Here is a 16,985-nt window from a genome sequence, read left to right as displayed (position 1 = left end):
CAAAAGACAATACACAGTATTGGTAAGATTTTGGGGTGAGCACGCACAAAATACATGCTGCTGTGGTAGTATAAGTTGCTCCTAATGGCATCATTGTAAACTTGGCAACACAAATCAAAATCCTCAAGAACAGAGGAAGTATTTTCACTTCTAGGGATTAAGGAAGTCACAGGGGTGGATGCCAAAGATGCATTTATAAACTTGAACGTCCACTTGTACATACATGGTTAAATAAATTCCAACTGTATGAGACAATACTAGGTGTTAAACATCACAACACAGGGTACTTATTGACATAGGTCAGTATATTAAGGGCAGAACAGTAAATATAATACTGATTTAATATGAAAGTGCGTAAGTTTCCTAGGGCTACCATAACAAATTACCACAAACGGGGTGGCTTAAAACAACAGAAATTTATTCTCCCACAATTCAGGCCCGAAGTCCAAAATCAAGGTGTTGGCCGCGTCGCTTCCTTCTGGAGGCTCTGAAGCAAAATCTGTTCCATGCCGCTCTCCCAGCTTCCGGTGGTGGCTGACATTCCTTGGTGTTCCTTGGCTGGTAGTAGTGTCACTCGTCTCTGCTTGTTGTCTTATAGCCTTCTTCCCTTTGTCTCTGTGTCCTCTCCTCTTCTTATAAGGAACCAGTCATTGGATTTAGGGCCCACCCTAATCTAGTATAACTGCATCTTAACTAATTACATCTGCCAGGACCCTATTTCCAAATAAGGTCACATTCTGGAGGTTTGGGCTTGACATAAATTTTTGTTGGACACGATTCAACCCACTACATGTATGTAACATACATATTAAGCACGTTGGGTATCTGTATGAACAGCATTTATCTTGGGGTGGGTTTATGACGATTTAAATATATTTCTTTGTGCTTTCCTGCATTTTAAAATAAATAGCTTATGTACTGGAGTTGTATTTACGTAGAGACTAAGTTCTAAATTTGTTAAGGTGAACATTACTTGTAGTCAACAATCACTCTCCCTCCTATAGCTCACAAAATACAGAACATACCGTTTTGTACATAGTGTATTGTCTCCCCAAAACATCTAACATAGCCAATTCTTCCTCTAGCACTGTGTAGATTACTGTTCCTCTGATGAGCACTAGAGGAAGCAGTTGGCTTGGGTTTGTTTACATGCTACATTGTACAGAAAAGAAAAAGAAGGGTTTTCTAAGCATGAAAGTATAGTTGAATGGCTTCCAAGTTAAATGAATGTATGATGAGACTCTACTGTTCTACTTTTCTAATTAGAGGAAAACTAAATTTCTTTCATGTTTATAAAAACACCAAAACAATCATGATGAATTAGGAAAGACTCTTCAGAACAAGGGAAAAAAAAAAAAAATTACTGATTTCCAAAACGTACTCCGTGAAGAGGTTAGGTATAGCTCTGAGTCTTTCTGGACTTTTTTTTTAAAGGTCATGGGAAGAAAACTTAAGGAAATAACGATATTGTGGATATAATTATAGCCAACTTCTCCTTTTAAAAATTCTTCCAAAGTATCCTTTTCTTTTAAAGATTTAGGACTATGGTTTCTTTTATAACTGGATTAAGATCAATTATATACAAAAGTCAATTTAAAAAAAAGGAGTATTGTCATGTACAGAGGCTGACATCATGGGTAGTCAAAGAATATGTTTAATAAAAAATAATTAAACTTCCATTTGCTCTATAGAACATCATAGAAAGTAATTTAATAAATTACAAATGACTTTTTAAGACGTTTGCTCAACTACAGAAAGCAAATTCAGACTACACAAAACACAACTGGTAAATATTGCAAATGTCCAAAAGAAAAATTAGACTAAGACTTGAATCATGAAACCTGAAACAAGAGCTATAAATACAAGGCAATAACAGCTATAATTCTTTTAGTAACTACCAACACATACTTGGATATCCTTTCAACTGCAACTTTAGTATTATGGAATTCTACTGATTTTTTTTTTTTTTTCCTTATAACCCTTAACTTTACACAACCATATTTATGCATTTTTTTTTAAGCTGATAGCTGGACGACTTTTCCCCAATCAATACTAAGTAGAAGTGTCTTGAAACCCAAGAGAACATTTAAAGTTAGTATTAATGCTTTGAAAACTGCAAATTGCCTTATTACATAGAAAGAGAATCACTAAGATGTTAACCAAATTCATTTGACCGTAATTAGGAAAATACTTTATCTCATAAATTTGATATAAATTAGATTTTTAGTGATAAGATCTAGGGCTTTTTTTTTTTCCTTTTATTTTTTAATTGGGGAAAGAAAGGAATAAAGATCATGTGGGTAGAACTAGAGGGAGAGAGGGGGAAATGTGGATGCTGTTGAAATACTTTCACCGGCAAACCAGGTTAACTGTGTTTGAGAAACTTTGGCTATCTCATAGGTGTATTCTAGTTAAACAAAAGTGCAATACTGCAAAGGGAACATACTAAATATGTAATATATCATTTTCATGATGAAGAATTACTACCCACTTCTCCTGGATGGGCATTAGAGTGACTATTGCTAAGACATTGCATAAAGGACTATCAATTCAAAGCACTATTTTGGGGAAAATACAAAAATCAATACAATCCCAATGGAAGTTATATGATTTTGTAAATACATGTAACACTGTCTCTCTAATAAGGGGTTAGTTATTTTACACACAGAAACATAATTTACTGGTAAAGATCTTGGAAAATCCAATATAATTGCTGGGTTCATGACAAAACAACAGAGTTTTATCAAAACGCACTGAAAGTTATTTTTTTCCTCTGGGAGAGAAGTGGGGTACTTTTTCCCCCTAAATTTATCCCCTCGCAAACTTTATCACTGACTTATTCAAGTACCAGAAAATGCTAACATCTTTCTCTCCTTAGGATGTAAATGCTATTTTACTCCAATTCAGTTCTAATTGTTTTAAATGTATATGAAAGTGAAACTGGACCTCTCCATCTTGTCGGAATAGCAGCTTTAGCAGGAGAAACTGTATCACAAATCAAATATCAGACAGATTTTGCATGATAAAGGGTTCTAAGAAATTGATCAGAAGCCTTGGGCTTCGTTTTTGTGGTTTACAGGTATAACTTGTATATATTTTTTGAGATTATTCAAAGTGCATATTCAAAATGGGCCAACTCAGTATATTTAATATAAACTGATAACCCAACACTGATTCTGGGCAACATTTCATCTGCTTCTACCTAGAAACTCAAAATGAATTCAGAGTGTTCTGCATATTACTTTACCACTATCCTCTGTTAATTCTGGAATATTTCCATGACATAAAACACAAATAGAAATCTACACAAATAAAGCAAACAAACAATTTCTTTTACATGAAGTATGCTGTGTTGAAAGTTCTTTTCAGTGGCATTTCATGAGTTTGCCTTTTCTGAACCCTGGAAACAGACATTACTCATCTGAGACATAATTATTTCTAAGAGGAGGCCAAACTTGGAAAAAGTGAAACTAAGTATGTCTAGAGGGTGCCAAAGTCACGTGACACAGGATTATTTTATGACTTGATTTTACCGACAGCAGAGTTAAGCTCAGCAAAAAGCAAGTCACAGTTCTTGCCAGATTAACATGATATATAGGATGTGTTTAAAAAACCCCTGAAAACAAGTATAGAATTAGAAACGAATGTAAACTTCCTAAACTAACTCAGCTGAGGTAACAGGTAGCCAGTTAAATTGGCTGATTGGGAAACTTATTTCTTCTTGAAAACACACTTGTACCTGAATTGGAAGCATCAGCAGTGCGTCACAACACTAGAGCATTTTCATGTAATTAAAGCAATGGATGGCGATGTAGATTCTACAGCTTTCATGACATTCATTAGCTGCCCAAATTATTGCTGAGTTTTGATCTGTAAATTATAGGTGTCAAGGAGGCTGTAAAACTATATTCAAATTAAATCAGTAATATGCATAAAGTATTCTGTGTTCACTGCAAATATATTAAATATACAACTCTTATTGAGCATCATTTTCATAAAATTAACCCCCAACAAAATTATAATGCCTTTTGTTGCAATTTTACACCTTTATGTATTTGATAGTACATACGAGTTCAGAAACTTAGGAATTTTAAGAAATATTACATGCAAAACGTCTCTGAAAGCAGTTTGCACTTCTAAACAAAGAACTGAAATGTTCGGTCAGTAAGTTATTGATGCACTCAACACTGGGGTATTTACAATTAATAATTAAAGAAAAAAATCCAAAATCAGTTCATAATTTAAGTGCAGTCTGGGAATCAGTCTTCATTACTAGAATCTGAATCCTCGGATGATGATGATGTACTATCAGATCCAGATGAAGCATCGGCTTTCTCTGAACCCTCATCTGTGCTGTTTTCGTTGAGAGGACTGGGTTCAGTTCCTCCTTTGTCTTCCTGATCTCTAACTCTGGAATCCTCCTCCTTGACTTCTATGGACTTAGATGAGCCTAAGTCACTGTTTTTGTTTTTCTGTACATCAAAAGTATTGGACTGGGACAAAGTTGGAATATGAAGATTAAGGCCTGGAGTGAGAAGCATCCCTGGATAAAGTATATTGGAGAGTAGGAGTGGGTTAAGAGCTAACGGGTTGGCAGCTGCAGCTGTATTTAATGCAGCAGTAGACGATGTCGAAGGAGAACTTGACACAGAGTTTTCTCCCCCGTTCTCTGAATTTTGACTCTCTGTCCTTTCTTTTTTTCCTTCTAGCTCCTTAGGGTCATTTCCCTTTTTTTCCTCTGTTCCAGATTCGGTAGGCTTTGTCAGGAGCCCTCCCATGCCCAGCAGATTTGGTAATCCAGTCATTCCTGACAGCAGCATGGGGAACATGGCAGCCACGTTTTTAGCTTCTCCTCCAGAAGAAAGGCCGGCAGGCATTCCCATCAGCCCTGCAGTGACTTGCAGTGACTGCAAGTTTTGTAGGTTTTGCTGTAAGGCCTGAAGAGTTGTGAGATCCACACCTGGAAGTAATCCGTTGGCCGACAAAGGATTGCCTGAAACACCGCTGGCAGTTGTAGCTGTGGCCGCTGCCGTGGCCTTCGCAATTCCACTTTTGGGCCGCCGCCCCCGCCTGCTGACCTCCTCTCTCACAACGGGACCAGTGAGAATACGCTCATACATACTTTCTGGAAGAAACCCCTAAAAAAAAAAAAAAAAAAAAAAAAAAAATCAGCAACAACAGCTGTATTAAAATAAAATCAATAGCTATCAAATGAAATCCATAATTACTCAGAAACTTAGTCTGTGCTGATAGAACATAATCAATTATGAAAGACATAGCCTAATTTCACATTATAAGTGGTGGCCTGAAATAGTTCTTCCACTTATCATTTTTTTCACAGGGCAAGAGAGCAGAAGGAGGCCTCTAGCTTTCTTCCACACTGTGAGGCACACATTTGTGCAACAGTTCTGGAAAAAAGAAGGTCCAAAGACATTTTTTCATGAGGGTTGCTTCCACACCTTTACATGTCTCACATCACCAATGACTCTAAGAGACTAATAAAGAAGTGCCTCTCTTGCAGTCTAGAAGAACGATAAGGAAAAGGACAGAGAAAGTAAGTAAAAGGTTAAATGAGAGGCTTCATGCAAATCTTCTGTCACTTTGGGAATAGGGAGGGAGAGCCACAGCCACGCTGAAAAAGATATTCAAGTGATTCTCCCATGACTCTGGGCTTAGAAACTCTTAGAAGTCATAGGAGTTTAGAATCTCTAGACCAGCATTGTCCAAGAGAAATACAAGCCACATAATGTAATTTTAAATTTTCTGGTAACTGCATGCATTAAAAATGGTAAAACAGAAATAGGTGACGTTAGGGGCGCCTCAGTGGCTCAGTTGGTTAAGCATCCAACTCTTCATATTGACTCAGGTCATGACCTCATGGTTCGTGAGATCGAGCCCCGCATCAGGCTCTGTGCTGACCATGCGGAGCCTGCTTGGGACTTTCTCTCTCTCTCTCTCTCTCTCTCTCTCTCTCTCTCTGCCCCTCCCTTGCTTACTCTCTCTCTCCCTCTCAAAATAAAGAAAAAATATTAGAAACATGTGACATTAATTTTAGTAATATAGTCTGTTTATAAAATTTAACCAGTATATTATCATCTCAATATGTAATATATGAAAATAAAGATATTTTATATTTTCTATTTTTTCCAAACTCAGTCTTAAAGACCCAAACCAGGGTAGGGGAATGGGCAAAATGGGGGAAGGGGAGTGAGAGACACAGGCTCCAATTATGGAATGAATAAGTCATGGGAATAAAAGGCACAGTATAAGGAATATAGCCCAGTGATGTTGTGATAGCATCAGCAGCTACACTGTGGCGAGCACAGCATAATGTATAAACATGTCAGCTCACTAAGTTGTACGCCTGAAATTAATGTAACATTGTGTGTCAACTATACTAAAACAAAATTCCAGCCCAGTGTTTTACACTCGTTACACACACTCTGTTTTAGGCTGGCCACATTCCAAGCGCTCAATCACCACACGTGCTTGGTGACGACCGTTTGTGACAGTGCAGCTCCCGACAGCAGCTTCAAAGACACTCATGGTACTATTTTTAAATGGTGTTCTGAACTGATCAACTTACTTGTTTTCTTTACAAAAGCATTAGGGTTCACTGCAGAAAATAAGACAGCAAAAAAATACAAAGAAAAAAAAATCATCCATAATTTCACCATTCAGAGAAAACCATGGCTAACGTTTCAGGATGTGTGTTTCCATTTTTCCCTTGTGCATATCTACAGATTCTACAATTCTTCCCACTTCTGTTTCTAAAATAAATAGAATCATAATGAACCTAGTTTTATAGCCTGCCCTTGTCATTTGGACACTTGTAGAAAAAATAGCTTTGTATTTTGATTGCTGAAATCAAGAGTTGGATGTTTAACCAACTGAGCCACCCAGGTGCCCTGATACAATTTTTTAAATAGTTGCACAAAGGGACATCTGGGTAGCTCAGCTGGTTAGGTGACTTCTGATTTCGGCTCAGGTCATGATCTCGCAGTTCTTGAGATCATGCCCCATGTTGGGCTCTACTCAGACAATGCGAAGTCTGCTTGGGATTCTCTTTCCCTTTGTCTGCCCTTCTCCTGCTCACCCTCTCTCTCTGTCTCAAATAAAAAATAAATAAACTTAATAAAATGAAATAAAACAGTTGCATAGTTTTCCAATAGATGGCTGGACCATTAATATATTCCCAATTTTTTACTACTATACTATGATGAATATACTTAAACACCTTTCCTCACATCTTTGATTAATCTTGGTAGCATTGCTCAAATAGTTATCTTAGAGGTTAAAATGAAAACAGATCAGCCTATGTTGATTCTGCATTCTAACTCAACAAGCATCTGAGAAATTTGTAACATGTGCTGCAAAATAAAAATGTGAACTAAAAAACACTGTCACACGTTCATGCAATATTTAATTCTTAAAACTTAATCTCTGGTATAATTAAATGGCATCTAATTTTCCCTTTTGAGTATAATTGCCACACAATGTTACGTTAATTTCAGGCGTACAACTTAGTGATCTGACAAGTTTATACATTATGCTGTGCAGCTACCGTCCGTCCTGTTACAGTGTCACTCACTGTATTCCTCATGCTGTGCCGTTTACTCCCGTGACTTACTCATATTCCGTAACTGGGAGCCCATACTTCCCGCTCCCCTTCGTCCATTTTGCCTCCACCTACCTCCCCTCTGTATTTAAAGATCTGATTCTGCTTTTTGTTCTGTTCCGTTCTGTTTTTGATTTTTGTTTTTAGATTCCGCTTATGAACGGAATCATATGGTAGCTGTCTTTCTCAGTTCGACTAAACAGCGTCTAATTTTTGAGATGATGCCTGAGTTAGTACGTATGAAATACTCACAGACTGCTTAACAACATCTCCCCATTCAGGAGCCACTCCATATTCTGAATTTTCTTTCAGGAATCGACATAAATCTTTTAAAGGGGGAGCAAATGCACCTCCAACCTGTAAATGAAAAACAGACGGTTAGATAAAGATACTAAATATGAAGACACTTCTTGCTTTTATTCTGTGCTGTACAGTTTATTTCTTGAACCACCTTTGACAATCTTTATTAAAAAGGACTACCACAGGCCAGAAGCACTATTTTTTTTTTAATTTTTTTTAACGTTTATTTATTTTTGAGACAGAGAGAGACAGAGCATGAATGGGGGAGGGTCAGAGAGAGGGAGACGCAGAATCTGAAACAGGCTCCAGGCTCTGAGCTGTCAGCACAGAGCCCGACGCGGGGCTCGAACTCACGGACCACGAGATCATGACCTGAGCCGAAGTCGGACCCTTAACCGACTGAGCCACCCAGGCGTCCCCAGAAGCACTATTAATATAACATATAGACATGTGGCAATGTAACTTTTAAATGCTTTAAGTGACTAGAATAGTAAAACAAATAACCACCATTTACTCTGCACTTACTATGCTGGATAGGTGATATCGCTTGGTTAAGAGCATATATACCCTTTGGAGTCAGACTTACCAGCTATGTGAACTGGGGCAAATCAATAAATCCCTCTGAGCCTCAGCTTTCTGATCTGTAAAATGGGGATAACAATACTTCCCTTATAGGGTTTTATGAGGATAAAAATGAGACAACTCAAGTGCTTTAGCATCTCGCACATAACAAATATTTTATTCTTTTTATCATATGCCAAGTACGCTAAGGATTTTAAGTATATGACTTACTTTAGTCCTCACTATATCCTTTGAGACAGTATTATTTCTGTTTTTCAAATGAAGGAATTAAGCCTCAGAGAAGTTATATAAATCGCCCAAAGCTAGCTAGTTAGTGTTAGGGTCAACTTTCAACCTCGGGTCTCAAAAACTCACGCTCTTATCTGTCACGTAAATTGAAACCTTAACTATAAAAAATATACATATTTTTTGAATGTGAAAAGCGATACAACCAACCAAGTAATCACAATATGAGAAAATTTAAAACCTATATATAATAGTTAGTATGAAATTAAAACAAAATGATTTGGACCTATCAACTTCATGTTCCTTTGGAGCCTAAAGATACTTCGTAAGTCCTTTTTCCATACCTCTCTGGACGAATATATATTATCTCCTGACAGGACACAGACAGGATTTTAATGTGGCCAGGTATAATACCCGTATGTAACCTTTTCTAGTATTTCCTACAGTCTTTACTTAGTCTCTGCAGTTTCTGTCCTACTCTCCTTCTCTTTATTCCCTTCATTAAGTTCCAATTTAAATGGAGGCCCTCTGGGTGGTTTATGGGGATTTAGAAGGTAGATTCTTTTCAAGCCTTAGGCCTGTACTCTAGAGACTCTGAACAAGAACTAACTATAAATTAAGGGAAATGAATAGGTCCCTTATCAGGTTACCACAAATTAAAATAAGATTAGGAGTGTTTAATACCTAACAAGTAAAAATACAAAACTGTTCCATTTCCTTAAAACTGGCTAAGACAAATTTATCCATAGCTAGTAATGCTAATTTTTGTTTTAAGATGAAGTGCAAAGATTTGTAACACAATCTACATAAGCACAAAATTAAGCAAAATGCTACTAGAATGTCATCTTGTTCTTTCCCTAATACACCTATGACATCATTTTAAAGTACTAACAAAAGCTGAATAAGCGATCTCTACAAAATTGGGGAAAGATCTGTATTAATTTTAATGAGTTGGCACACATAACAATATCAAAACAGTTGTTAAATTAATTTATGAGTGAAGGAACTCAATGAAAAATCTGCTGTTCTTATTCTGAGGTCATCTTTTTCTTTATTTTGTTGCATGTTCAGCTGTATTAAAAACAAAAACAAAAACAAAACAAAACAAAAAAAACAGAATAAAAATACCGGAGCTATAAGATTCCAAAAAGGGCGTCCAAGTGTTGTATCATTTATGCTGTGAGTTGAAAGAGACACCTACCAATCCAAACACAAACAAAAACAATTTGGGGAAACAAATGTTGAGCCACCTTTGGTTTTAGAATTAGAATTTGGAAAAACCTGACTCTTGCCATTCATCAGTCAATAAAGCACTAAGACAAACACAGCAGTGCCTTTATTCTATAAGGGACCTTTGTTTAAGACATTCTATTTTCATCTACCAGAAAATTACGCAATATGTTGATTTTATTTATTTTTCCAGTTTTTAAAATTATTTATTTTTTAAATTTACATCCAAATCAGTTAGCATAATAGTACAATAACGATTTCAGGAGTAGATTCCAGGGATTCACCTCCTGCGTATAACACCCAGTGCTCATCCCAGCAATATGCTGATTTTAATCACTTTATGACCATCTGACAGGGAATGAGTGATAAATATATAAATCCATGATGGCTGTGACGAGAACATCAGAGTTTCTCAACCCGTGCACCATGGACATTGTGGGCTGGTGCCGTAAGGGATTATCGTCTGCACTGGAGAACGTTTAGCAGCATCCTTCCCCTGCCTACCATCACCCCACCTCCCAAGTTGTGGCTACCAAAGCTGTCTCCAGGCATGGCCAAATGTCTCTGGAAGACAAAATTGCTCCCAGTGAGAGCCACTGCTTTGGATGTGGTGCTCCTGTGCAGTGCCACACTGCATAGGCACAGACATGTGAAGTGACTTGCTTATTTCGTTCCACAGCTTAGCCAAAGATGCGGGATTTGAAATTAGACCGTATAAAACCACAGCCCGTGTCTCTTCTCACAAATCTGCTAGTTAAATATGGAACGCTTCAAGACCTTGTGCGTCATCTTTGTGCATGGGCCATGCTGATCTCCGCATCGTTCCAGTTTCATTCTACGTGCTGCCGAAGCGAACACAATACATCTGTCCAGGTCTGTTAGGAAACTGTGCATAATGAAACAGGGTTCTGGAGAAATCCTAAGCACTGAACCAATACAAAGGATTAACCACAAATATATAAATACCTTTCTGGCATTTCTTCTGTTAATCAGCTGAACACGTTCTTCTCCAGTAAGACTATTAACGTCGAGTTTATTAGGGTTTCTGCACCGATGCCTCTTTTGTTTGGGCCTCCCCTCATGGAGCTGCATTCTCTAAAATATATAAGCAAAGAAATAGCTTTAAAACAGTGCGAACAGTACAAAAGAGCTGAACCAAGTTACTTAATCCTGTAATACTGTATAATACATATTAGATATCTATATCTAACATTGAAGATTTTACCCTTTAGTTATACTTTAAAAGACTTAAACTTTAAATATTTTTATATTTAATACAGCTGACCCCTGAACAACATGGGGTTAGGGGTGCTCCCCCCTGCCATAGTCACAAATCCTCATATCTTGATTCCCCCCCAAACTTAACTGCTAATAGCCTACTGTTGACCAGAAGCCTTACTGAAAACACACATAGTTGATTAACACATCTTTTGTATGTTATATGTGTTATATCCTGTATTCTTACCACAAAATAAGCTCAAGAAAATGTTATTAAGAAAATCAGAATGAAGAGAAAATGCATTCTCCATACTGTGCTGTAAAAAGCCCATGTATAAGGGGACATGCACAATTCAAACCTTGTTGTTTGAGGGTCGCTGTGTAATAAAATACTAAGTAAGGCTTTAGAGTTACCAATAATGCTGGAGCAGCCTCCTGTAAATTGTACACTTCTTTACTTTTTCTCCTGACACATCGGGTTTTTTTCTGTGCTGATACAATCTGTACTTGTGCTAGCTGTGGCTCTCCTCTTTCGTCATCTCACTAATAGTTTTTATCTCTTCACTAATAGTCTTTATGAGTGAGTTTTTATCTCATCTCACTAATAGTCTTTATCTCTTTGGAGAGGTTACCTTCGTCAAGGCCACGCAGCTAGCAAGTGGCAGGATCTGGCAATAAAACTCTTTGCATCAGGCCATGCTGCTTACGTGTACAGCTTAGCAAAGCAGGGCTTGATGTTTATAGCTGTTTCGGACCAACGAGAACATTGCAAGAGATGAATGCTCACACTCTTCTGCAAGGCATACCTGTCCCATCACAGCCTGGGCCTAAATTCACCTTTTCTGTCTAGTTACTACTGCCCCACTCGGTCCCCCACACACCCTGTGACATCAGGCTAGCCATTGTTTTATGAATGTGTCTTACAATCCTATCCTCTTTCAACTCTTCATAATTGTTTTATAATGCCTAGAATAGCCTCCTCTTGGGTTAACCTGGTCAAATCTACTTATTCTTTATCATCCATCAGTCACGTATGTCAGCTCTCTTTTCTTTCCACATTTCCTTAGACACTTGGCCTAGGCAGAGTCATTCATATTCCTTTTATCTGTTTCTATGGTACTCTATACATACCTGTTATTATATATCTGTATCTATCATGTTATAGTTACTCAGCTCTAGACATATCCCAATAGAGTATGAGAGCCAAAAAATCATTAATGTGAAGTATCCTTCAGAAATCAAACTAACGGTTATCTTGTATTCTTTATCACAATGCTGCTTTTAAAAATATTTTAAAATCTTAATAATAGTATGTAACGTTATCTAAAACATTACGATAAAAAGTTTATTTGCAGTGAAAATGATGAATGGCTGTAAGTTTAAAAAATTAATAAAGATTCCTTTGCAGCGATGAGAGACAGACAGGAGAATCCTTTACAGACTACAGTATACATGCCACGATGGCAAGAACTTTATATTGCTCATGGTTTTATACTCCATCCCTTAAAAGAGGGGCTAGCACACAGTAGCTACTCAATAAAAATCTGTTGCCTAGATAAATGTTATTTTCTAACATGTTAAGTTATAGGGTTAAACTAATGATTCTCATTATTGTTAGAATTGTAGTATTCATTCTAAGATTATCCATCATATTTAGGGAAAATTCCTCCCCTCATAATTATAAGAGCTTTATTTGGCTTAAAACATTTTTTTTTTTTTTAATTTGTTTTTTTAGAGAGAGAGAGAGCACACGTGTGAGTAGGGAGAGGGGCAGAGGGAGAGAAAGAGAACCTCAAGCAGGCTCCACACTCAGTGAGGAGCCTGATGTGGGGCTTGATCCTACCACCCTAGGATCATGACCTGAGCTGAAATCAAGAGTCAGATGCTCAACTGACTGAGCCACCCAGGCATCCCTATTTGGCTTTTAAAAAATCAAACATATTTAAAGCTTATTCAAGAATTAGTGGCATCCTTTGAGAAAACCAGGGATGTGAAAGGCATGTGAAACTCAAGACTGAGGCACTTGGTTATTTCCTGGTGTCAATAATGGCAATGTAAAATTCTAGACTAAGTACATATTACAGACACAAAGACCACTGTAGGGACTGGAGCTTTTGTAGTTCGTTTTCATGAAAAAAAATAACAAGTAATTTTTTCTGTTAATAAAATAGCAACTTTACCTTTATATAGAATTTTTTAATCTTCAAAAGACTTTCAGTTTTTAATCACTGGCTCAGTGAATATTCATAGAAAGCTAGATACTATTCTATGTATCAGGAATTATGTACTAAATAAGTCCTGGGGATACAAAGTCCTGGGGTAACTAGGACACGGTCCTTAAGAAGCTCACAGAGTACTAAGACAGCTTCACTGGGCTGTCCATTTAATCTTCATAATGAAGGCAGATACAATAGGTCTGCTAGCTTCATTGTATAGAGGATGTGGCACAAATTTTGGTAATCAGTATCTAATAGTAAAATACTGCAAAATGAGGGGCACCTGGGTGGCTCAGTCAGTTAAGTGTCTGACTTCGGCTCAGGTCATAATCTCGCGGTCCACGAGTTCGAGCCCCGCGTCCGTCTCTGTGCTGACAGCTCAGAGCCCGGAGCCTGCTTCAGATTCTGTGTCTCCCTCTCTCTGACCCTTCCCTGCTCATGCTCTGTTTCTCTCTGTCTCAAAAATAAATAAAACATTAAAAATTAAAAAAAAATACTGCAAAATGAAATAACAGATTTCTATGAGTAAGAAAGCCATATGCCTATAAGATAGCGCGCACAAAGTATTTCAGGGGATGTAAAAATGCAAATGAAATGTAACAATTCTCACTTGGATTAATGTAAACTCAATGTGCATCTGGAGAGACACAGCTATACTGTTATAGCCTGAAGAAGAGCTTAAAAGTAGTAGTTTGGACACTGGATTTAAGACTGTAGCTTGTAATATTTACTTAAAATTTTAGTATTTTAAGTTCTTTATCTAAAAAAGTTATAATAACGCCATTCTGATAAAGGTGTCATGAGTGTTAAATGAGATAATATACGTTAAGTGCTAATTATGATGCCAGGTACACAGCTAAATCTCAATACATGTTTAATATGATCATAGTATTTTTTTTTAAGTTTATTTATTTATTTTGAGAGAAAGCATGTGTGTGCGTGGAGGAGGGGCAGAAAGAGAGGGAGAGAGAGAGAATCTCAAGTAGGTTCCACGCTGTCAGCACATAGCCTGACATGGGGCTCAATCTCAAGAACGGTAAGATCATGACCTGAGCCAAAAATCAAGTCTTGCTTAACCAAGACTGAGCAACTCAGGCACCCTTAATGTGATCACTAGTGTTTTACTTTATTTTTATTACTACTTTTTAATGTTTATTTATTTTTGAGAGAGAGAGAGAGGGGGAGAGAGAGAGAGCCAGAGACAAAGTGTGAGAGGGGTAGGGGCAGAGAGAGAGGGAGACACAGAATCAGAAGCAGGCTCCAGGCTCTAAGCAGTCAGCACAGAGCCCCACGCGGGGCTCAAACTCACAAACTGTGAGATTGTGACCTGAGCTGAAGTCAGACACTTAACTGACTAAGCCACCCAGGTGCCCCTGGTCATTAGTATTTTAAAATAAACTCCTTGAGGAAAAGGATTGGAAATGTTATCCCTTTGTAACCTTCACTGGGTCTTACATGGTACTCTGTATATTGTTACATGGTAACATGGTCTTACATGGTACTCTGTATATATTACTATTAAGCACAGAATGGAAAAATGGAAAAAGGCACTCATGGGGAAAATGGTATTTTTTTCTGTTAGCTTTCCTAAATCTTGGGCAGAACGTGTATTTACATAAGTGGGTAAAAATTTATGCTTCATCAGCACAGATTTGGTAAGTCACAGAAATAAAATCAATACCAAGATTTGTAAGGCATCACCTACAGGAATAAAAGCTCCTAAATCTTCCACATAACCTGGGTGCTCCTTAAGCCATTTTTCCAAATCCTTTCTCTTTGGCGCATCATCGCCTGCAAGTCTTGTCCCATCTTTCAGGTTAATAACTGGAACCGGACTTTCTGTATCCGGAATTCCTTGAGGCTGAGTGTAGGACAGTGCTGGATTTATCCCTGTAGAAATCTGGGAGCTGGTTAGGCCTACAGTTACCTGTAGAAAAACACCAAATGAAAATTGTATTGCTATGCTTTATCATTCAATTCTTTGCAAAGTCCAATGAAGCAACTGTTTTTGAAGAGGAAAAAAGTAAGTGTTTCAAATTTAAAATTTTCATGAATCTTAGGCAGTGTTGGATGCCTCTGAAATAGAATCCAAAGTACAATCTAATTTCCTAATTAATATTTTTATGCTATAAAACATTCACAGAACAGCAATATGTATATTTACTAGGACTGAATTTTGGACTCAAGGATCAGTAGTTTTTACTTACATGATTAGGTGGTTTATTTCTGTTAAAAAAGAGGATGTCAACACCTTCTACATTCTTCCTCCTTCCCCGCCTTTTTTTGACTATAGGCTGGTTGTCTAATCTAACTCCATTGGCACCAAGGGTTGACTGAATGGAAGTACCTAATCAAATAAAAAAATGCAAAACAGTGGTCAGAATCTAGATGTTCAGTTAAAAGCAATAATTTTTCTAAATATATGGAAGTGTTAGTTCTTATTTTACACCACCCCTATTCCTCATTTGAAAATTTGGAAAACTATAATCAACTTTTTGACTTGTCTCTTCAAATTTCCCCCCCTGATTCTCACACATCTTATCTTCCTCTCCCTTTTAGAGGAGGAAGTGTGTCTTTCTCACGGATAAGACAAATCCTTCTCCTTCCTCTGCAGCCACTAATTCCTACCTTTTCTGAAAGCTTGTTTTATCAGTCTACTTTCTTGTGCCAAAATACCCATTCTATATCAGATTCTTTTCCCTGACTTAAAAACATGGCCTAACTCAAACAACAAATAAACCTCTTTCAGCCTTTTATAATTCCCCAAACCTTCGAAAGGTTAGTATTTGTTGTGCTCTCTTTTTCACGACCAGCTCCTTCCTCAATTTCCCACAGTCCGTTCCTGTGCCAGCTTTTGGCAGGGGTTTTAAGATCACCACTAACTTTTTAGTTGCCAAGTTAAACTGACCTTTATTGTTCCACATTTCAATAAAAATGTCTTAAGTGGTATGAATTAAAGTTCCATGCATTCAGCCATTTTTTTCCAATAAATAAATACTTATCGAATAGCTTGTACGTAGGTACAAGGTCCTACAATGGTTCGAAGAGGAGTTAAATGGTGTTCCTGTCCTCAAAAGTACATAATCTAGAGCTCTCCTTAAAATACTGTTAAGGATGAGATGTTTGTTTAAAATAATTCACAGCTTATAGTGAGAAATGCATTTTTAATCAATTCAAGGAAAATTTTTAGAGCAAGTCCAGGGTATCCCTGAATAAGGAGTTGCCCATTGGCTGGCTGTGCAACCTTATGGAAGCCACTTACCTTCATCACATCTCAGCTTCAAAAAGGTACCTTAAATCGTATGGTAAGGAATTGCTAGTTACAATGATTAAAAAGTAGGTTTGCATATAAAAAAGTACACTAGGAATGTGACATAACTTTATAAAGAAAAGCTTTCATTATCCACCTAGTGAATTTCATTATAACCAGATTCACAAAACATTATAAATGATTTGGAAATACTTTCACTATAGCACATTTTACTTTATTTTTTTAAAGGCTTATTTTTGAGAGAGAGAAAGAGCGAGAGCGAGAGCGAGAGCGAGAGAGAGAGAGAGAGAGAGCAATAGGGGAGGGGCATAGAGAGGGAGGCACA

General features: G+C 37.3%; 1 protein-coding gene and 1 non-coding gene across 13 annotated transcripts in view; both read right to left on the bottom strand.

The window, feature by feature from the left end:
* Positions 1–1,636: 1,636 nt before the first annotated feature.
* Positions 1,637–16,985, bottom strand: part of CHD9 (chromodomain helicase DNA binding protein 9) — a 233,048-nt gene continuing 217,699 nt past the window's right edge. For 11 of the 12 annotated variants that reach the window (XM_042920638.1, XM_042920637.1, XM_042920642.1 and 8 more), the window contains 5 exons: positions 15,597–15,736; positions 15,095–15,316; positions 10,922–11,050; positions 7,871–7,975; positions 1,637–5,138 (listed from right to left, as the gene is read on the bottom strand). In XM_042920638.1, coding sequence (XP_042776572.1) covers positions 4,260–5,138; positions 7,871–7,975; positions 10,922–11,050; positions 15,095–15,316; positions 15,597–15,736 — 1,475 coding nt within the window. In that variant the 3' untranslated portion in view covers positions 1,637–4,259. Of the gene's footprint in view, positions 5,139–7,870; positions 7,976–8,504; positions 8,560–10,921; positions 11,051–15,094; positions 15,317–15,596; positions 15,737–16,985 lie in introns of those variants that run through there. The other variant, XM_042920644.1, reaches the window with a different exon arrangement.
* Positions 10,710–10,813, bottom strand: LOC122209272. The gene has a single exon (XR_006197544.1). It is a non-coding gene; the product is annotated as a U6 spliceosomal RNA (small nuclear RNA).

This window comes from Panthera leo, chromosome E2 (assembly GCF_018350215.1).
Source record: "Panthera leo isolate Ple1 chromosome E2, P.leo_Ple1_pat1.1, whole genome shotgun sequence".
Taxonomy (NCBI): Eukaryota; Metazoa; Chordata; class Mammalia; order Carnivora; family Felidae; genus Panthera; species Panthera leo.
This window is presented reverse-complemented; position numbering and strand designations above follow the sequence as displayed.